This window comes from Peromyscus leucopus, chromosome 19, assembly GCF_004664715.2.
Source record: "Peromyscus leucopus breed LL Stock chromosome 19, UCI_PerLeu_2.1, whole genome shotgun sequence".
NCBI lineage: Eukaryota > Metazoa > Chordata > Mammalia > Rodentia > Cricetidae > Peromyscus > Peromyscus leucopus.
The window spans coordinates 25,940,545-25,963,280 of NC_051079.1; the positions used below are offsets into that span (position 1 = coordinate 25,940,545).

Sequence of the window (22,736 nt, forward strand, 5' to 3'; positions counted from 1 at the left end):
TAAACCTGTTCATTTTTTGACATTTCTAAGTTGCTTCAAAAAGAAAATCACAGGGTTGGGGAGGTGATAGCTCTGCTGATAAAGCACTTGCCATGCAAGCATGAGGGTCATACCCGACACTCGTGTAAAAGCTGTGTGGGTCTGATGGCCACCATGTAACCCCATGGATGAGGAGGCAGAGACAGGGAATCTGCAGAGCAAGATGACTAGCTAGGCTATGGCAAGCTTCAGATTCAGAGAAAGACTCTAGCTCAATAAATAAGATAGAGAATGATCAAAGAAGACACCCAGTGCCAACCTTTGGCCTTTACAAACATTAGCAAATATGTTCTACACATGTGTGTATTCACACATAGACACACATACACGCACTAATGTACACCACAGTCACATACATAGACCCCAAAAAAGTGGGAAATAATTTTGTTGGCAAAGCACTTGTTTCAAATATTTACACTTCATTCTTTTTTTTTTTTTTCCCGAGACAGGGTTTCTCTGTAGCTTTGCACCCTTCCTGGATCTCACTCTGTAGACCAAGCTGGCCTTGAACTCACAAAGATCTGCCTGCCTCTGCCTCCCTGAGTACTAAGATTAAAGGCGTGAACCACCACCACCACCACCACCACCACCACCACCACCACCACCACCACCACCACCACCCGGGCTACACTTCATTCTTAAATAATATCAAGCAATAAGTATCATACTTTAGAATATATGTTGTCTGTAGGATATGGCAGAAAAAAAAATCGATCCAAATAGAGATAAACTTGTCTTTTAGAAGTAATATTGAGTTTCTCATTTTATCCAGGTCTGACTCATTGTTGTAAAGCTGAAGTCTAATATGGTGGCACACGCCTGTAATCTCCACACTAGAGAGGTAGAAGCAGGAGGATCCAGCATGGTCTGTAAATTGAGTTCTAGGCCAGCCAGGGCTACATAGTGAGATCTTGTCTCAAACAAAACAAAACAAAACAAAAAGAACTTTATATAGGTGGAATCAGGAGTTCAAGATCATCCTTGAACCACATAACAGTATATCTGAGATACAAGAGACCATGTAGCCACAAACCCAAAACAAAACAAAAGAACTTACTGAATACTAGGTATTTTACTCAGCTTTTGTATTATCTCTATTAATTGCCTCTAGTCATTGTGTTATAAAAAATGTTAGCTTGATGTGGTGGTGCATACCTTTAATCTGAACACTCAGGAGGCTGAGGTAGGTGGATCTCTGATTTCAGAGCCAACCTGGTCTACACAGCAAGTTGCAGACTCTATAAAAAAAAGTGAGATCCTGTGTGAAAAAGAAATATTATTAAACTTTGTTTAGTTTTTTTTTTTTTTTTTTTTTTTTTTTTTTTTTTTTTTTTTTTGAGTCTGAGTCTCAATATATGTCTTTGTTAGCTCTTAGCTCAACCTTCTCGGAAGAGTAACTTTTTTTAAATCTTGAAACTGACTGATTCACAGTTGCTATATAATCTCACCAAGCTAACCTAGCTAGCATTCAGTGATTAAACCTGGAGTCTCTAGCATTACTTTATGTTGTGTCTCAGTTGACTCTCATATTTGGCACCTGTTGCTGACTTCAAAGCTATTATTTAAAGTTTTATTTATGTGCATGTATTTGCCTGAGTGTATACGTGTGCGCTGTGTATATGCAGTGTCCCTAGAGACCAGAAGAGGGTGTAGGATCCCCAGAACTGGAGTTGGAGTGATTGTGAGCTGTGGTGTTGGTACTAGGAACTGAAACCAGGTCCTCTGCAAGAGCAGCAGGTGTTCTTTACCTCTGAGACCCTTCAGCCTCTAAGTGTAATTTGTAAAACTTTAAAAATTAATTTTTATGCAGTTATACAATGGTTTACTATGTCTCTAAAAATTAAGTTAAAAATAGCCACAGTGCTTTTTTTCCTGCTTCTAAAAAGTGTGTGGTAATACACATCTTTAATCCTAGCATTCAGGGAGGCAGATGCAAGGGCATCTATGTAAGTCCAGCCTAGTCTTCATAGCCAGCTCCTGGACAGCCAGGACTACATAGAGAGACCCTGTCTCAAGATACCAAAAATATAAAAACACACGGTCACTGAGTAAATGCATAGAGATCTGCCTGTCTCTGTCTCCAGTGTGCATTACCATGCTTGCCATGCATAAGAAATTTTAATCTGCAGGTTCTCTGTAGTTTTTCATATTTTTTTCCTTGTAATTTTTATGTGTTGTTGTTGAACAAATGATGAGTTTATTCTTTAGGCTTCCCAGTGTATATATTTTGCTGATTGTATTTCTGTCATTACTTGATATATGTGTGTGTGTGTGTGTGTGTGTGTGTGTGTATGTATGTATATAAATCTCCGCACACACAGGGTTTTTCTGTGTAGCCCTGGCTGTCCTGGAACTTGCTTTGTAGACCATGCTGGCCTCAAATTCACAGAGATCCCTCTGCCTCTGCCATGTGCTGGGATTAAAGGAGTGTGTCACCACCACCCAACTCCTTTTCCCTATATTTTCATGAATTTAATGGTTAGTTTTAGAGGGAAACTCAGTTGTATTCAGGTAGAATTTTTAAAACTAGGAAGGCCTTCTCAGTGATATTTATAACTTCCATGGGCATCTGGTTTTTCAGTGTCTAGTTTTTGCTATCTTTTTATAGTATCATTCATTAGCCATTATTATAATTAAGTCACTTATATTATAAGAGGTTGCAAAGTAGAGATATCCTAGAATTTTACTATTCCATTCTTGCTCATTAGCTGGGATTTTCTGTAAAAAGAAATCTACCCTTAATCAGAATTTGGTAGGAATTCATATAGCAATACTAGGATAAAGTCGGGCTTGACTTTTCTCCCCCACTTTTTAAAAATTTATTTATTTCTATTTTATGTACATTAGTGTTTTACCATGGGTGTCAAGTCCCCTGAAACTGGAATTACAGACAGTTGTGAGCTGCCATGTGGGTGCAAGGGATTGAACCCAGGTCCTCTGAAAAAGCAATCCGTGCTATTAACCACTAAGCTATCACTCCAGCCCCGACTTTTCTCCCCCTTTATTTATCCATTTCTAGAAGTAAAGAGATGAACCTCTAGTATCCTTCAAAAGTAACCAATGTAGTTCAGCGGGTGGGAGCGAAGGAGTGTTTTGTTCTTTGGTGTTGTTTTGTTTGTTTGTTTTGTTTTTTTGGGTTTTTTGTTTTATCAAGACAGAGTTTCTCTGTGTAACAGCTCTGGCTCTCCTGGAACTTGCTCTGTAGACCAGGCTGGCCAGAAACTCACAGAGATCCGCCCTTGTCTCCCCAAGTGCTAGAATTAAAGGTGTGTACCACCACCATTTGGCCTCTTTGATGTTTCTTAAAATTACTATCTGTGTGCATATTCGTGCGTGCGTGCGTGCGTGCGTGCGTGCGTGCGTGTGTTTGTGCAGACGTGTATGTGCTTGAGTGCATGACCACAGATATTCCACAGTGTGCATGTGGAGGAGAGGACATCTTTATTGAAGTCAGTTTTCCCTTCTACCTTTTTGTGGGTTCCATAGGTCAAACACATATTGTCAGACTTGGGTGGCACTGTTAGCCTGCAGAGCTATCTTACCAGCCTTTATGTTAGGGTCCTTTGAGCTTCAGGACTTTTTAGTTGGTCAGGATTAGGAAATGTATATTTTCTTAAATATTTAAAAAATATGTCATAAATTCATTGTTTATACTTCCAGTTTAGAACCACAAGGTTTTTATTTAACTTAAATAATTGTGTTTTCTTTTAACAAGAAAAATTCTGTTCTTACCAAATAATTATTTGCTTGATTTGTATAATAGTATATAGAGTTGTTTGAGAATACAAACCAATATTGATATCAATATGGATATTTACAGCTTAAATTTTTTGTTTTTGTATCTACTACTTAAGGTATGTTTTGTCAGATGTACAGGCACATTTTTCTGCTTTAAAGTAATTTGGTTTATTGCTTTGTTGTAAGGCAAAACACATTTTTATGAAGTTTAGTTAAAGGAAATAAGAGAAGATAAAAACGGAAAATACAAATACCTAAACTGTATTTTGGTGGTGTTTTCACATTTCCAATTCTTCAATTTCACCATATTGTAAAATTGGACTAATATAATTCCACAACTCCAGGGTAAATGTGTCATTTTATTTTATTTTATTTTTCTAGGTGCTAATGTGCATGCTACCACAGCAACAGGAGACACAGCTCTAACCTATGCTTGTGAAAATGGACATACAGATGTTGCAGATGTTTTACTTCAAGCAGGGGCACATTTAGTAAGATATTTTAAATTTCAAATATTTGTGCATAAATGCTAATATTTATTCATAGCTACCATTTAGAAAACATTAGTAATGATCAATAGTTTGTACGTTTTGCGTAAAATAAGGATTGGTAGTATGGCACACTGTGTAAAGGCCTTGCTGCGAAGACTTGAACAACTTAAGTTTGATTCCTAGAACCCACATGGTAGAAAAAAAAGATAACCAGCTCTCAGAAGTTGTCCTCAAACCTCATGTATGCATGTGGTCTCACACACACACACACACACACACACACACACACACACACACACACACACGAGATTCAATTGAATAAGCCAAGCCTCTGGTCCATTTAACTTGTACTTTTAAAACTGCTATTTATTACATATATCATAAAATTCAGTGATGTATTCACAGAATAAAGTAACTTGTTAATTCACTTTGGATGATTCACTTTCTCTGACTACAAGCATTTAAAAGCAAAGCTTCTTCTGAGCATATAGTTGAGTGGTAGAGGGCCTGCCTGAACATGTGTGAGGCCCCAAATTCAGCTCCCAGGATGACAAAAGGAGACTAAAGCTGATACTGTCAACTATCCTCCTAACAACATTACCATGTTCTATTTTTCCTATCCTTTTGTATTTGGCTTTTCATAATATCAAATTAAGTAGCAAATTCATATGTATTATAATGCTTAGAGCAATGAAAAATTATAAGCCAAGCAGTGGTGGCACACATCTTTAATCCCAGCACTTGGGAGCCAGAGACAGGCAGATCTTTGTGAGTTCAAGGACAACCTGGTCTACATAGTGAGTTCCAAGACAGCTGAGGCTACACAGAGAAACCCTATCTTGGGGTTGGGGGGAGGGGCCTCTAGAAAGTTATAAATAATACAATGGCATGAGACATACATAGCTAGAAATATAGAGAATTTTGGTAAATGAATACAGATGCCTTTTATTTCTATAACAGACATTGTTAGAAAATAATTGAATTAAGTAGTTATATAATATGGTTATACTATTATCGTTTCTACTAATCTAAATACTGTAATGATAATCATTATTCACTTTGGTTTGTTGAGACAGAGTTTTGCTGTGTTTTCCTGGCTGGCCTGATGCTATGTAGACCCAGACACTTGTCTTAGCCTCTCACAAACTGGGATTATAGGCTGGTACCGCCACCACCCTAGTATTCATTCCTTTTCTTTTTTTTTTTTTAATATATATTTTTAAAATTTAATTAATTACTATTGTGTATGTAATTGTATAAGTACCATAGCAGACATGTAAGGTCAGAGGGCACCTTTTGGGAGTCAGTTCTCTCTGTCATGGGATCTAGAGATTGAACTAGGTCATCAGGTTTGTGTGACAAGCACTTTTACCTGTTAAGCCGTCTTCTCAGCTCACTCTGTGTATGTGTGTGTCGGGGGTAGTGGATGGAGGCCACAGGTTGGTGTTGGTGTCTTCCTCCATCACTCTCCATCTTTTATCTTGAGGTAGAGTCTCTCAAACCTAGAACTTACCGATTTGGTTAATCTAGCTAGCTTGCTTCCCCTGTCTCCCATGTGCTGGAATTATAGGCAGGCCACACCATACAAACCTGGCATCGATGTGTGTGTGCTGTGGATCTGAACTCTGTCCTGGTCCTCATGATTGCACAGCAGACAGGTGCTAAGGCATCTGTCGACCTTAGCATCCATTCTTACACATTAGTATCTGCTGCATCATTTAATATTTTGGGGAGATACATGAGATTTATAACAGTAGATCTCAATATGTTGCCTTTCTGGATTTTTTCCCTTCTATTTTGTGTGTGTGTGTGTTCTTCTCTTTCTTTCTCAGAGTAAGGGGATTGTACTGCAGTATGCTTATGGAAGTCAGAAGACAATTTGCAGGTGGCATTATCTCATTCCATCATGTTGGTTCTAGGAATCAACCTTGGGTTGTCAGCCTTGGTGGTAAACATCTTTACCATCTGAGTTATCTCACAAGCCCAAGAATCTCTTCTTAACCATCATACTCTCTAATCCATTTTCTATGCAAGATGATTTTTAAAAATATATATCAAATGCTCTGGTGTCATATTATTCTAGGCTGTTTCCTTAATTGCTGCAGAAAATTTTAGAGCAGAAAACCGAATTTTAATATATTTTACTATTCTCACCTCTCTCCTCCTGCACCAGTATTAAGGATTAATTTAAATGCTAAAAGTCACTCTACCACTGAACTATATACCTAGTCTTACTTTTTTTTTTTTTTTAAGAAATTTATTTATTTATTATGTAGACAGGAGAGGGTGCCAGATCTCATTACAGATGGTTGTAAGCCAGCCACCATGTGGGTGCTGGGAATTGAACTCAGGACCTCTGGAAGAGCAGTCAGTGCTCTTAACCTCTGAGCCATCTCTCCAGCCCTAGTCTTACTTTTTTAAAAATTCAATTCAAGGTCTCATTAAGTGCTCAGGCCAACCATGTATTTACTTTGTAGCCCTGGTAGGCCTTGAACTTGAGCTCCTCCTGTCTCAGCCTCCCGAGTAGCTAGAATTACAGGTCTATACCACCAGAACACATTCTCATCTTTATAGCATACTAACTAAAATACCCCCCCTCCCCTCTCCCCTCCCAGGACAGGGTTTCTCTGTGTAGCACTGGCTGCTGTTCTCTGTAGACCAAGCTGGCCTCAAACTCAGAGATTTGCCTGACGCTGCCTCCCAAGTGCTGGAATGAAAGGCGTGTGTCACTGTGTCCAGCTCAATGTGTTGGCTTCTTTTACCACAGTTCTCTAGCGCCTCCTCAGTATAACTCAAGTTAAAGGTAGAGAACTTACAAAATTTTCATTTTTTAATAGTATGATTTGGGTTATGAAGTATTAAGACATCTTTCTCTCTCCCTTGATCCCTCTATCCAGATCTCCCTCTACCTTCCCCTCTTTAAGTTTGGTTTACTAGCTGGGCGCGGTGGCACTCGCCTTTAATCCCAGCAATGGGGAAGTGGGGGCAGAGCCAGATGGATCTCTGTGAGTTTGAGGCCAGCCCGGTTTATAGAGCGAGATCCAGGACAGGCACCAACTACACAGAGAAATCCTGTCTCGGGGGGGAAAAAAAAAAGTTTAGCCTACTGTGATGTCAAGTTTTCCAGGCTTCCGTGTCCAACCATTTTATAGTGCAGAGTTTTATTAATAAGAGGTATGAAGTCATAATTTCTAAAGGACTTAAATGACAGTCACTTCATATTAGGTGGCAATGTAGTGTCAGCTACCATACTTAGAGATGTTTTGATTTGATGTCTTATATTTTCAAACTATTTGTGAAGATAATTCTCTTTGCCTTTATTGTGGCATGTTGATTTCAGCACTAAAACAGTACTTATAAAGGAACTATATGTTGCTGTAGACTTTCCTTTAAATGAATTTTCCAACAGAACTAAAATGGAGTAGGACAAAGGGCAGTATATAAATTGAGTAAATAAATAGTCTATTCTTGTTTCTTGCTCCTTGGCCTGTCTTCCATTTCTAGATTTATACTGTACTATACTACTGATGGGGGATTTCTGTATTTAAAGAGTTTATCCCATAGTAAACAACTAACATAGATACTAGAACTAAGTACATTAATTTCATATTCATTGAATGAGATTTTGAGATTCCCTATAGCATTTCATTTGCCTGCATTGTCATTAAAGTAGTCTACTAAAAAAAAAGAAATGCCTGTAGGGGGCATCTTACAATTCTGTACATTAAACATTGGAAAAGTAACACATTTTAATCATTTCATCAAGTCACTAATTTGAGAATGGTTCATGCATATAACCCTAACACTCTAGAGACTGCGACAGAAAGATTTTTGAGAGAGTTCCAAGCCATCCGAGGTGCATACATACCGCGTTACAGCCTTATCTGGACTATTCTGTGGGACTGTCTCATAAAACAGACAAATCAAATCAAAACAAAACAAAAAACACATCTGCCTCATTATTCTTATATGTAAAATAAAATGTAATACCATCATCTAGACTATTTGGTCATGTAAATTTTGCTATCGTCATTAAGAGTTTCAGAAGAATTTCAAAGGGAGATAGTACAGTGTAGTAGAAATGCCTTTTCTTATGCTGGGAGATAGTAAACTTGGGTCCTGTTTTGTTTTGTCTTGTCTTATGATTTGGTCTCATGTTGTTACCCAGGCTTTCCATGAACTTGCCATGTAGTAGCTAAGGATAACCTTGAAGCTCTATTACTCCTGCCTTGATTTCCTGTGTGTGTGATCTAGTTCAGTTGAATTACTAATCTAATTTGTTGAATTACTGCCAAGTATACCTGGGGCTTCAAGTTGGATCCCCAGCACAGCATAAACCAGGTGTCAATACACACACAGGAACTCAAGGCAGGAGCATCAGAGTTTCAAAGACATGACAAATTTAGGGAAAGCTGAGTAACATGAGACCATATTACAAGACAAGACATACAACTTGGGTTCTTTTTTTTCTTAAAGATTCATTTTTATTATTTTAATTTGTGTATGTGTGTCTTTTAGAGCGGAGTTAGATGCAATTATGAACTGCTAATGTGGGTGCTGGGAACTGAACTCTGGTCCTCTTAATCACCAAACCATCACTCCAGCCCCAAATCAGAAGATTAAGAGAAGTTTAGAGTTTTTATCTCAATAAATCACTTAAAGTCTCTAAACTTCTCTTAATCTTCTGCTTTCTTTCTCTCTCTCTCTCTCTCTCTTTCTCTCTTTCTCTCTTTCTCTCTCTTTCTCTCTTTTTCTCTCTCTTTCTTTCTTTCTTTCTTTCTTTCTTTCTTTCTTTCTTTCTTTCTTTCTTTCTTTCTTTCTTTCTTTCTTTCTTTCTCTCCCTCTCCCTTCCTTCTTTCTTTTTCTTTTTCTCTTTCTTTTCCTCCCTCTCTCCCTCCCCCCCCCCTCTCTCTCTCTCTCTCTCTCTCTCTCTCTCTCTCTCTCTCTCTCTCTCCTCTCTTTCTCTTTCTCTTTCTCTCTCTCTGTCTCTCTCATTCTTTCTGTTTTTCTTATGGTGTCTCACTGTGTAGCTCAGGCTGGCATCAAATTTCCGATCCTCCTGCCTCAGTTTTCTAAATGTTGAGATTTAGGTGTGTGACACTATACCTGAATCCCCTTTCTTTATCTCCCCACCCCCCCAGATCCACCTGCCTCTACCTTCCTAGAGTACTGGGATTAAAGGCATGCACCATTACTACCCAGCTAAGATTTTATTTTTTATTTTTTATTTTATGTGTATAGCTGTTTTGCCTGCATGTATGTTTGTGTACCACGTGTGTGCGGTGTCCACAGAGGCCAGAAGAGGGTGTTAGATCCTCTAGAACTTGAGATTCAGATGGTTGTGAACTGCTATGTGAGTGCTGGGAATTGAACCCTGGTTCTCTGCAAGAGCAACAGCAAATGCTTTTAACTGCTGAGCCATCTTGCTAGCCATCAGCACTTTGTTTTTAATGGGGTGTTTAGACCAAATGAATTTTAGTTAAGTGGCTGCAGCAATCTGTTTTTTTTTTTTTTTTTTTTTTTTTTTTTGGTTTTTCGAGACAGGGTTTCTCTGTGTAGCTTTGCGACTTTCCTGGAACTCACTTGGTAGCCCAGGATGGCCTCGAACTCATAGAGATCCGCCTGGCTCTGCCTCCCGAGTGCTGGGATTAAAGGCGTGCGCCACCACCGCCCGGCAGCAATCTGTTTTTATGATTTGTAAAGATCGTGTTAATCCAGTTAGTTACCTGTCTGCTGGCATGGATGGGGTATGTGGAACTAAGATGAAATACTTGAAAAAAAATAAATTTTCAAGGTATAAATTATTACTGGTAATGGTGGTAAGTGCTATATAATTGTTCTTTTAAAATCTTTGTATATATGGGTCTAGAGGAATGGTCTTACAGAGAGGACCTGAGTTTGGTTCCTTAGTACTCTTGATGGGTGGCTCACAGCCACCTGTAACTTCTAGGAATCCAACACCCTTTTCTGGCCCCCTCAAGCACCTACACTCATGAACAGACCTCCCCACCATATACATAATTAAAAATTAAAATCCTCATATGTACTAGATGTATCATATAGCACATTATTTTTTAATTTACTTATGGTGACTGCTTATGGACATGTTTTATAGAGTTTTATGTGTTTTAATAGATAAGAGTTGTTAATTCCTAAAATACACAATTAATACATTGTCTATTTCAATAAAAAATAATCTAGTATTAAAAATTCAAATTATGGGCTGAGGCACCAACTCAGTGGTAGAACACTTGCCTTGTTTATGGATTCTTTCCTAGCAACACAAAGCGAAAAAAGGTAAATCATCCCAAGTTTTTTTTTTTTTTTCCACTTACAGTTTCATACTACTTAAATAGGTCAAAGAATTAGGAAAGAAAAATTTTTTTATGTCAGTATTGATTTGGAACATAATTCCTTAGGTTACCTATTGTTATTTACAAATAATTAATTTACTCACTGTTTCCGAGTGTTCAATTCATAATTGTTTGGTCTTGTTTGCTTGATCAGAGTATCATAGTAGAAGCACAAGCGGAGGCTGCTCTTTACTTCTTGTCAGATAATAAATGAATAGAAGCTTTATTTTCATATCCATACTATTATATATCTGTACCTAATATACTTTGCTTATTTGCACTAATACTGAACACAGAAAATAAACTCAGGTCAATGTTTAGTATGTGGCTTTCTGAAACTGTCTTATCTGATACTTTTATTTTATTAGCATATATTGTACACAATAACGAGTTTAATTAGGGCATTTTCACATATATATAATGTGTTCTGATCATGTTTACTCCCCCTTTCATTACCCTCTTATCCCTCTCCCACTTTTCACCAATTTCCTTCCTCTTCCCAAGTAGTCCCTCTTCAGTTTCCATGGATTTTGTTATTTTCTGTGACTCAGTGAGTTTAGTTAGGATTATTACAGGAGCTTAGGTGAGGTTATATATGGGAACATGAGTAACTTACCAGTAACTACACCAGAAGAAAATGTCTCTCCCTCCCCCGGCAACCATTAACTGCCTCTAGGTCCTCAGAGAAGGATGGAGCCTTGTGAGGCCCTACCCCCAATCAACTGTTAACCGCCCCTCCCCCTTCCATGAGGGAATGTTGACAACTCAATCATGTGTAGGTCTTATGCAGGTAAGCACAGTTGCTCTGAGTTCATGAGTGTGATGGTTTTGTCATGCCCCGGAAGACAGCATTCCATAAGACTCTACCTCTTCCTCCAACTCTTACATTCTTTCTACCCCACTTCTGTGATAATTCCTGAGCCTTGGGATTGGGGGTGAAGGGTGGTACCGATGTCATTTAGAGCTGAGCATTCAACAGTCACTTATTCTCAGCACTTTGCAGTAACACCAACCACAGCAAAATGAAGCTTCTCTGACAAGAGCTGGTAGAACAGCACTAATTTATTGACATAAATGTAGTTTTTTGGTTTTTTTGAAAATGTGCATGCCGTATATGTAGGTGTCCCCTGGAGGCCAGAAGAGGCTGTCAAGACCTCCTGGAACTGGAGTTAAAGATTTGGGTGCTAAGAAGAGATTTCTGGTCCTCTGAAAGAGCCAGTACCCCTTTTAACCAATGAACTATCTCTTCCAGTGCCTCAGCATAAATATTTAGAGGGCAATTTGACTATCCACAACATGTCCATTTAGTAAAACAGTAGTATTTTCTTCCTCTCTAGAGCTTGTGACCAGCATGGAGTTTTGAGTAGTTTTTTGTTTTAAAGACAATCCTCCTGCCTTCTAGAGTGCTGGGTTCATAGGTTATCTGAATTCTAGCTAAGAAATTAAAGGACTTTGCTGACTGACAAAGAAAATCTTCTTCAATTTAAAAATATTATGATGTCTCAATGAAGAGATTTGCATTGCTAGTGGTGGTTTATTCCTTGGCATTATTTGTATGTGGTATTTAAAGAAATCTCCCAGAAGAATAAAGTTAATTTTAGTGAATCTCAAACTTAAATGAACAACCTTCTACTGATACTAATGTCTTAATTAAATATCACAAGCAAATACACATGAAGTAGACAAAATCTAGCTGGTAAATGACTCAGCTGAAATACAAGAACATTTTCATAGCCAGGTATAATGGAAATCTCTGCACTGGGGGGCGCAATAGGCAGGCAGATCTCTGTGATTTTGAGGCTAGCCTGAGTTCCAGGAAAGCCAAGACTATATAGTGAGACCTTGTCTTAAAAAAGTGTGTGTGTGTGTGTGTGTGTGTGTGTGTGTATGATATGTTTGTGTATTTAGCTATATAAAGTATATAGAGTAACAGGAGAAAAATGTAGCACACCTTTTCTTTGTGTTAAGGCACTGTCATTTAAAAATGAACCTAGAGTAACCAGCTGGGCGTGGTGGCGCACGCCTTTAATCCCAGCACTCGGGAGGCAAAGCCAGGCGGATCTCTGTGAGTTCGAGGCCAGCCTGGGTTACCAAGTGAGCTCCAGGAAAGGCGCAAAGCTACACAGAGAAACCCTGTCTCAAAAAAAAAAAAAAAAAAAAGAACCTAGAGTATTTAAAATGAAATTTAGTTTTATAATATAAAAGTATGGCAAGAAATGTCAGTTGGCAGTGGAAATGTGTGCTTCTGACAAGTAAAAAGGAGGAAAAATAGCAGTGATGTTCTTTGTCCATCTTTCTTAATGAAGGAGCTATAGTTTAAATTGTTTAAAGTAGTAGATACAATGAATATTGTTACAAATTGTGTTGACTTTCTAAGGGATGTAGGTGCTGACTACTAATGGTATCAAAAGTATATTCGGGAGCTAATCCCAGTATTGTGGGGGCTGAAACAGGAGGATTGCTATGAATTCAAGGCAGTTTGGTCTCTACAGAATGAATTCAAGGCCAACTTGGGTTATAGTGTGAGACTCAAAACACCAAATGATAAGAATCATATTATGCTCAAGATTGTTTTCTTTTGTTTTTGGTTGGGGTTTTCTTTTTTATTTATTTATTTATTTATTTATTTATTTATTTATTTATTTTATTCTATTTTATTTTATTTAATTTTTTGGTTTTACGAGACAGGGTTTCTCTGTAGCTTTGGAGCCTGTCCTGGAACTTGCTCTGTAGACCAGACTGGCCTCAAACTCACAGAGATCCACCTGTCTCTGCCTCCCAAGTGCCTGGATTAAAGACATGGGCCACCACTGCCTAGCTCAAGATTGTTTTGCTACCTGTATTTATAATAAGACTGGGGGTGCTGATGAATTTGTTTAAAAGTAGTTTAAACTTGTGTTAAAAGTAGTTCTTGTATGTTGCATATAATAAACATGGTAAATATTTATATAGTCTTTGTTTAATGAACCATACATTTTAAGTTTAAATGAAGCCAATAAAAGGAAATAGGTGTATAGGTAGATGATTTTTGTCTGTTTTTTTTTTGTTGTTGTTTTGTGTTGCTTTTAAAATTTTTTACATTCATTTCTTGTGTGTGTGCATATATGCACATTGTACTTGTGGAAGTCAGAGGACAACTTGAAAGAGTCAGTTGTCTGCTTCCACAATGTGGCTCCAGGGATTGAACTCAGATCATCAGGTTAAGCTGCCAGCACTATCTAACTGGCCTTCTGTTGTGTTTTTTGAGATGAAGTCTCAAGTAGCCAAGGCTTGCCTCAAGTTCGTTATGCAGCTGAAGATGATTTTGAACTGATTTGTGTTCCTGGGACTACAAATATGAACCATGGAAACATAGCTCTGCAATTAAAGTTAGACTTCCAAGATAGTAAATAAAATGTGCAATGTAGGAAAATAAGGAAACAATTTGGATATGAAAACTAAGCAAATTCCTCTGGGGCATTTGATGTCTTCATACATGTGTGGCTTGACTGGAAATCACAGAGGGTTAGGGTTAGGGTATCTACCTGCCTCTGCCTCCCGAGTGCTGGGATTAAAGGTGTGTTCCACTACCACCTGTTGTGTATGTATTTTTTTTTTAATCTAAATTGCCAAGAATGCTAGTTGCCTACATGTAAATTCAAAATTCATTCTAAAAAGGGTTTATTTTAGAATTATCTATGGTTGCTCATTCTCTCATAACTTTGAGATGAAGTAAAAATTATTACTAATTTTATTATAATAATTAGATTATTACTAATCTACATGTAACAATTAAAAAGTCAAAGTAAACTTACTTTTTGTCAGTAGTTGAGGAACAGTATATACAATCTGGACTTTGTAGCCACTTGTTTATCAGATATAGTAGGGTGTACTCGCGGACTTAATACTGTCAAGGGCTGAGACAGAACAGTTGCAATTTTGAGACCTGTTGACCCTGTCTCAAAATAAAATTTAAAAGAAAAGTCTTTTTGGATTGGAATTTCTTTTGCTGTAATCCAGTTTAAACTTTCCAATCGTCTGATAATCCACACTTAGTTTTTTATTTTTTTTATTTTTTATTTTTTTTTTGAGACAGGGTTTCTCTGTGTAGCTTTGCGCCTTTCCTGGAGCTCACTTGGTAGCCCAGGCTGGCCTCGAACTCACAGAGATCCGCCTGGCTCTGCCTCCCGAGTGCTGGGATTAAAGGCGTGCGCCACCACCGCCCGGCAGTTTTTTATTTTTTTTTTTTTAAGTTTTTATATACTTTATATGTGTTCTGTATGTATGTGAGCCACTTTTGTGTCTGGTGCCCATGGAAGCCAGTAGAGGGCATCAAATCTCCTGGAACTGGAATTCTAGAAGCTTGTGAGCCTTCCACCTCCACATGTGGGTCCTGGGAATTAAACTTTGGTCCTCTGGAAGAACAGCAAATGCTCTTACCTGCTGAGCCATCTCTCCATCTCCCATACTTAATTCATAATGTAGATTAAAGTTTTCTGTAACATGAATTGCTAAATGGTCTATTAATAATAAACCCGGAGCCAGATATTGGGGGTGAAAGCTGAAAGATCAGAGGAATAGAACAAGCCAGCCACAAGTTCTTACTGCTAGAAAATCCTCAGCCCAAGAGTGGTACTTCCTGTTTACTCACATCTTATATACCTCTCTGTGCCCTGCCATCTTACTTCCTCTCTCCACCCAGCTACATCATTTCCTCTTTCCGCCCAGCTCTATCACTTCCTGTCTGTCTGCACAGACTTCCAGACCTCTATGGTTAACTAGTGCTGAGATTAAAGGCGTGTGCTACCACACCTGGCTCTGTTCCCAGTGTGGCCTTGAACTCACAGAGATCAGTTGAATCTGCCTTCCGAATGCTAGATAGGAATAAAGGGATGTGCTACTACTGTCTGACCTCTATGTTTAATATAGTGGCTGGCTTTGTCCTCTGATCCACAGGTAAGCTCTATTTCTTAGAGCACAAAATATCACCACAGTTTTTTATTGTGTTCTGTTGATAAAGCCCTATTTTATATTTGATTATATGGCAGCTAAGTGACTTTCTGAGTTAATTTAAAAGAATAGTGAAATAAAACCTGTCATCATTTTTTCAGCGTTTTCTTAGTAATAAGTCAACTGGATTAGCAGAATTCACATTTACGTACAGAGTATAATTTAAACATAAACCTGGAGGATAGGTAAGAAAACTCTACATAGACACAAAGTTATCAGCAACAATTTCAGTACTTAGGTGAATGTAGGAAGAGTTTGCACATTAACCATACTAAGACTAGTAACCATATGAGCAAGTTCCTTTTAGTGCCATTTGATATAAGGCCTGGGTAGAAGCTGTTTTATCATTCATTCTTGTAGCTGCAAACTTTCTAAAGAAGAATAACGATTTTGTTGGTAAAACTTTTATCTTTTGCCTTTGACTATTCAAGTGTTTCTATTCTAAAAAATTCTGTCCATTGGTATATTTTTGTTCCCATTTACACCTAAAATACTAGTGATTTTCTTTTCTTTTTTTGTGTGTGTTTTTTGTTTTTCCAGACAGGGTTTCTCTGTGTAGCCCTGGCTGTCCTGGAACTCACTCTGTAGACCATGGTGGCCTCAAACTCAGAGATCTGCCTGCCTCTGCCTATATTTTGGTAGAATCCTTTAAAGTGTGTGTGTGTGTGTGTGTGTGTGTGTGTGTGTGTGTGTGTGTGTGTGTGTGTTCGTGCTTGTTTGCATGCATGCCACAACATATGTGGAGGTCAGAGGACAGCTGCAAAAGTCTGTTCTCTTCTTCCACCCTTTGATAGAGTTCTTAATGGGTTTAAATAAAAGATCAAGATTTTTTTAATCACTCTATGGGACTTGTTTCTTTTTTCACAGTTCACATGAATGGTTACGAAAAATTCCTTCTTAATCATTGTAATTAGAAAAATTAAGTTATTGGGAACCAAACATTATTAGTTTTAGTATCTTTAATGATTATTGTTGGGTATGTGAGGTTGAACTTGCCCATGATAGGTTGTGCTATGTAGTGTAACTGAAATGAACCTGTACATTAGGCAAATTGAAGTGAGTAGTGTAAGTGTCCACGAGTATTAAATCTTCCTTGTTTATCATATCATTAGTACTAAGTCCTTAAAATAAATATTTAATTAGTTGATACTGAATCATTTTTCTGTTTCTTTAATAGGAACATGAATCTGAAGGTGGAAGAACACCTTTGATGAAGGCTGCAAGAGCTGGTCATTTGTGCACTGTTCAGTTTCTTATTAGCAAAGGTAAAGCAAGTTTAAGTGGCTGTTACTATGCAGCAGGTGGATAACTTTGGGAGTTCGCTTATGCTTCTGTAACTAAACAGAACATCTAGTCATACCCAGCAACAACCCTGCTCATATAATCAGAATTGCCAGGAATAAGAACATATTGAGTACTGCCTTTCTAAATAATTCCATTGTCTGAATTTATTGTTAAACAACTTAAAAAAATAATCTCATGTTGCAAGAACAGCCAGCCAGGCATGGTGGCACACACCCTTGATCCCAGCACTCAGGAGGCAGAGGCAATCGGATCTCTGAGTTTGAGGCCAGCCTGGTCTACAGAGCAAGTCCCAGGATAATCAAGGCTACACAGAGAAACGTTGTCTCAAACAAAATTAAAAAAAATAAAAAAAAATAAATCACATTATTGTCTTGTCTTTCTCAAAAAGTTGTTTTTACCCAATTTGGATTATGTTTAGTTGAAAATTAATAGACTACAACAGTAGTTTGGTTTTGTTTTTTTTTTTCTTTTTTTGTCTTACATACATATTTTATTTGTGCACCCCAATAAAACTTATCTGGGGATCAGAAAACAGAGCCAGCCACCAAATTAGACATAGGGGTCAGGCATGGTGGCACCCACCTTTAATCCTATCACTGGGGAAGTAGAGATCCATCTGGATCTCTGTGAGTTCAAGGCCACACTGGGAACTGAGCCAGGCAAGGTGGCACACATCTTTAATCCCAGGAAGTAATATGGCAGGACACAGAAAGGTACGTAAGGTGTGAGGAAACAGGAACTTATGCTCTGAAGGCTGAGTGGTTGGTAAGGTGAGTTTGGCTGTGGCTTGTTCTGTTCCTCTGATCTTTCAGCATTCTCCCCAATATCCGGCTTTGGGTTTTTTTTTAAAAGACCATTTAGGATTTGTGCAACACATATCAGTTTGGAGTCAGAATTAGTAGTTACCAGGGTGGAGAGTAACTGAAAGGGTGCACATGATGAGATTCTCTGTGGATAGTGTTCTAGTTTTTGATCCAGGTTCTAGTTACATAGGTGTGTTTACTTTGTGAAAAATTTCAAGCTGTATGCTTATAATTTATACGTTTTTTATCTTCATCATACCTGAGAATCATCTTTAAGTGATATTGTAAACTAGCTTGATTTCACCTGTGTTAAAAATACTGTTTTTCTTTAAAGGTGCCAATGTGAATAGAGCTACAGCCAATAATGATCACACAGTAGTGTCACTGGCATGTGCAGGGGGCCACCTGGCGGTGGTTGAACTACTCTTGGCTCATGGAGCTGACCCTACTCATCGACTCAAGGTATTCTACTTTTGTTGTTTTATTTTTGTTGGGTTTTTTTGGGGGGGAGGGGGGACTGGGTTTCTGAATGTAATTTTGGCTGTCTTTGGAGTTCATTATGTAGACCAAGCTGGTCTCAAACTCAGAGATCCTCCTGCCTCTGCCTCCCAAGTTGTGGAATTAAAGGCATGCAGCACCACACCCAGCCCAAGTTATTTTACTTAACTATAGCATATGAGTAATACTAGCTGATTATGATAACAGGATTGTCAATAGGTAGGCTGGAGCAGTACTATTGTAGGTTCAAAACCAGCATGGAGTAAATACTGAGGCCTTGTTTAAAAAAAAAAAAAAAGCAAGCAAACACAAACCACCAACTACTAAGATATATTATTATTAAAGGTATGCTTGATCTCTTAGTGCTTAGTATTAATTACTGTTAAATGAGATTTGAACTGCTTATGGTGACAGTATTTGGAAATCCAGAGCAGCAGGATTGCCTTGAGTCCAAAGTAATTTTTGGGCTAGATAGCAAGACTGTCTCAAAACCTGAAAATAAAATTATTACATTTGATTTTATATGTCTTACTAAATAATTTTATCAGGTTATAAGAATAAATTTATAAAGAATTAACTATGGTCAATTCTTTCTTAGGATGGATCAACAATGCTTATTGAAGCTGCAAAAGGTGGCCATACTAATGTTGTTTCTTATCTGTTGGATTACCCAAATAATGTTCTGTCGGTTCCCACCACAGATGTGTCTCAGCTTACCTCTCCTTCACAAGATGAATCTCAGGTAGAGTAAAATAGAATATTTCTTGATATAAGTATTCTTTGAAAGTTTTTGTTTAACGAAAGCAATAGTTCTTTTCTATTAAGTATCCTGGAAGTTCATAGTTGAATAAATATGTTGGAATTTTATTTTCTCTTTTACTCATATAGAATTTGAACAAGAGTAAATTGGCCAGTATATAGTGAATAATGTGATTTGTACTCCTAACTATAGCTGGGGCTGCAAGACTTTCACTTCAGCAAGAGATAATGTTATTTAACCTAAATCATTGAACACTTGTAGTGTTCTTGAGTCATCTTATTCAGTATTTCCAGAAATTACTCCTTGAATGAAGGCTTAAGAAAAATTTTAAGCTTTAATAAAGTGAGGAGGTGGGAGAGATGGGTAGCATTCAAAAGCACTTGCTACTCTTGCAGAGGACCTGGCTTTGATTCCCAGCACTCACATGATGGTTCACAACCATCTATAACTCCAATTCCAGGGGACCTCATGCTTCCTTCTGACTTCCAAAAGCACCAGGCTCACATGTGGCACACATGTATACACTCAGGCAAAACACTCATATACATAAAATAAATCTTAAAAAAAAAAAAAGTGAACTTGATGGTATATGCGTTTTCTTTATGAACCTTTGTTTTCCTCTATGATCTGAGATGACTATTTCTGAGTTGACATTTTAGGTCCCACGTGTACCCATACACACACTTGCCACGGTTGTGCCTCCCCAGGAACCCGACAGAACTTCCCAGGAGACGTCTCCAGCCCTTTTAGGAGTACACAAAGGTTAGTTGTTGAATTCTTTTTCTTAAAATGGATACTTTTTCAACTAATTAATAAATTATACTTTAATGGTATATAAATATAATATACCTGTGGCTAATTAAGATACATAACTTTACAAATGTCAATACTGTTAGAGGATGCTTAAAATAGGAGTCTTAAGTATTAGAAAACTGCTTTACTGTTTTCCTGTTAACATACTGCTAGATGTAGTTTCATCGGTAAAATTACTTAAGAAATAAATTAAGCTGTTTATTATATTAAAGGAGAGAAATTTGTCAAACCTTTTTTTTTCCCCTACCTGATAGCTCTTGTTTTGTTTTTCAAGACAGGCTCTTGCTATGTAGCTGTGGCTAGCCTGGAATTCAGTACTTGGACCAGGCTGGGCCTGATATTGTAGCAATCATTTATTCTGCCTCTGCCTCAGTGCTGGAGATATGAGCATGTGCTACCACACCCAGCTTTTATTTGACAATATTTTAGCCAAACTGTAGTGTAATAATAAAAATGTGTGCTGGTTACCTCAGTAAATCTTTACAGCATTAATTTAACTAATGGAAAAAGGTTGAAGAATTGCAGTCTTGTTTATATAGTGCAGAAACATAGTGGGTGAACCTGAACAAATGATTATCAGTCTGTGAATTTAGATGATTAGTTATCAAAATGTGTATGAATAAAATCCAGATGACTTTGTTAATGAAATTATTTTTTTTGGCAATTTAAGACAGGGCTTTACATTGTAACCCAGGCTGGCCTGGAATTCTCTTTGAAGTCCAGGCTACCCTCCTGCTTATGGCAATCCACTTGCCTCAGTGTTCTAAGTTCTGGGATTATAGGCGTGAGCCCCAAATGATTATTAAGAAGGGTGTACTCTGTTTGAAGAATTTAAGCCTCTCTGGTTTTGTTCTCCTATCTTTTCATTTGTAGATATAAAGTATCTTCTCTTGATAATTATATGTTGTAATATCTGAGTTTGCTGAAGTAATTTCTAGGATTTTAAAAACTACATAAGAACCAGGCAGTGGTGCCACATACCTTTAATCCCAGCACTTGGGACGCAGAGGCAGGTAGATCTCTGTGAGGTCAAGGCCAGCCTGGTCTACAGAGCCAGTTCCAGGACAGGCTCCAAAGCTACACAGAGAAATCCCGTGTTGAAAAACCAAAAAATTTAATAATTTATTTAATTAAATTAAAAACTACATAAGAGTTGGAACTATTACATAGTGGTGAAACACTTATGTAGCATATATGAGGCCCTGGATTTTATCAATACTTGCTGCCCTATTGATAAAATTATTAAGGCCACTCCACATAGTTAAAAGGGAGGTTTATTTAGTGGTGTAACTTACAAATGAAGGGATAGGTAGGTTGCAGGGTCTGGGAAAGAATCTAGCGCAGTCCGGCAGTGTTCTCTGGAGAACTCTGCCCAGTCTACCTCCAGAGTCCAGGATCCAGGAATCAAGAGAGCCAGTGGTCCTCTCATGGCCCCGCCTTGTAGGCGTGACAGTTACCAAAGACTCAGTGGGAGTTAGAACTTCCAGATCAAAGCTGGAATGGCTACCCACTACACTGCCCAAAAAACTTAACATAAAAAACTCTATGAATATATCTTACTTAGTGTATGATAAATAAAAGACTATTAAAATCACAATTAGATATGTAAGTATTTGTTAATGTAGCCACCATGCCTGTCTTCCTGCTATTTTTAATCTTAGCAAATAATAACTTACATTTTTAAAGGAATCTGAACATTATAACCAGCTAACACCCTTTTCTAAAATATTTTAAAGTACCTCTGTTTTTTTTTTTTTTTCAGATTAAAAAATTATTACTGTGTTCAGGTGTTCACATGATGTGTGTGTGGGGGAATACATGTGCCATAGTACGTGTGTGGAGGTCAGAGGACAACTTTGTGAAATGGTTCTCTCCTTCCAACTTCACTTGGGTTCTAGGGATCGAACACAGGTCACCAGGCTTGCAGCAACCACCTTTGCCTTTTGGGCTGCTTTACTGGTTCTGTTTTGGGTTTTTTTTTTTTTTTTTTTTGAGAGAGGGTCTCATTGCGTGGTGCAGGATAATTCCACTATCCTCGTGTCTCTGCCTGCCGAATACTGGGATTACAGGTTCATGTCCCTGTACCTGGTTTGGTTTTGTGTTTGAATGGCTAAACCCTATAAAGGACTGTAAGAATTAGAGCTTCGGGAATTCAGTATTTAATAGGAAATCACTTTTAAAAGTTCACACAAAGCCACAAAATAACCAAAAAATAATCTAGACAAACTGTTCAGAGAGGACTTGGAGTATTTTAAATCTAGAGCTAAATATGTAAGCAACAGAAAACCTTGGGTGGTGATCTTTATGTTGATATTCATAAGCACTGTTTTTACTTAGAAACTATCTTATACTAGGAGTCCACCTCTTTCTTCCATTCTGGTTTACTGTTTTACTGAGTGGTATAAAAATTAACTAACCTCCTAAAGACACTTTTATTTTACTAAATTATTAAGGAAGGACAGTAGTTAACATTTGTATCTAAACATTTGGGCACTTCCTCTTAGGTGCCTAACAATTATAAAGGGAATATAGTATGATAATATATTGGATTAAGCTGTCAGGTTAGTTTAAAAGAAAAAAAAAATCAGACTCATCATAGAATATATGTCCCTGTAAATTCTGTTTTGTTTTGTTTAAGTCACTTGGAGGCTAGAAAGTGTCTTAGCAGTTAAGATTGCTACTCTTCCAGAGAACCTGAATTTGATTCCCAAGACCCATGTTGGACAACTCACAACTACTTATAACTATAACTCCAGAAGATCCAATACCCTTTCTAACATCCATGGGCACACATACACATAAATAAAAATAAAATCTTTCAGAATGAAAATGTCCTTTGGGTCAAGTGTGGTGGTGATACAAGCAAGTCTTTATGCTATCACTTGCAAGGCAGGCAGATCTCTGTGAGTTTGAGGCTAGCCTAGTCTTCATAGCAAGTTTCAGTTTA

General features: G+C 37.7%; 1 protein-coding gene and 1 long non-coding RNA gene across 11 annotated transcripts in view; one reads left to right on the top strand and one right to left on the bottom strand.

Moving 5' to 3' along the window:
• Window positions 1-11,483, bottom strand: part of LOC119086254 — a 54,239-nt gene extending 42,756 nt beyond the window's left edge. For both annotated transcript variants that reach the window (XR_005089492.1, XR_005089491.1), the window contains exons 1-2: window positions 11,238-11,483; window positions 10,726-10,816 (exon numbers count right to left, since the gene is read on the bottom strand). This is a non-coding gene — a long non-coding RNA (uncharacterized LOC119086254). The remainder of the gene's footprint in view (window positions 1-10,725; window positions 10,817-11,237) is intronic.
• LOC114705084 (ankyrin repeat and KH domain-containing protein 1) overlaps window positions 1-22,736 on the top strand; it is a 118,595-nt gene that overhangs the window by 43,919 nt on the left and 51,940 nt on the right. For 7 of the 9 annotated variants that reach the window (XM_028886733.2, XM_028886736.2, XM_028886734.2 and 4 more), the window contains exons 10-14: window positions 4,159-4,268; window positions 16,788-16,875; window positions 18,053-18,180; window positions 18,815-18,958; window positions 19,636-19,738. In XM_028886733.2, coding sequence (XP_028742566.1) covers window positions 4,159-4,268; window positions 16,788-16,875; window positions 18,053-18,180; window positions 18,815-18,958; window positions 19,636-19,738 — 573 coding nt within the window. The remainder of the gene's footprint in view (window positions 1-4,158; window positions 4,269-16,787; window positions 16,876-18,052; window positions 18,181-18,814; window positions 18,959-19,635; window positions 19,739-22,736) is intronic. The other 2 variants (XM_028886735.2, XM_028886740.2) reach the window with 1 other exon arrangement.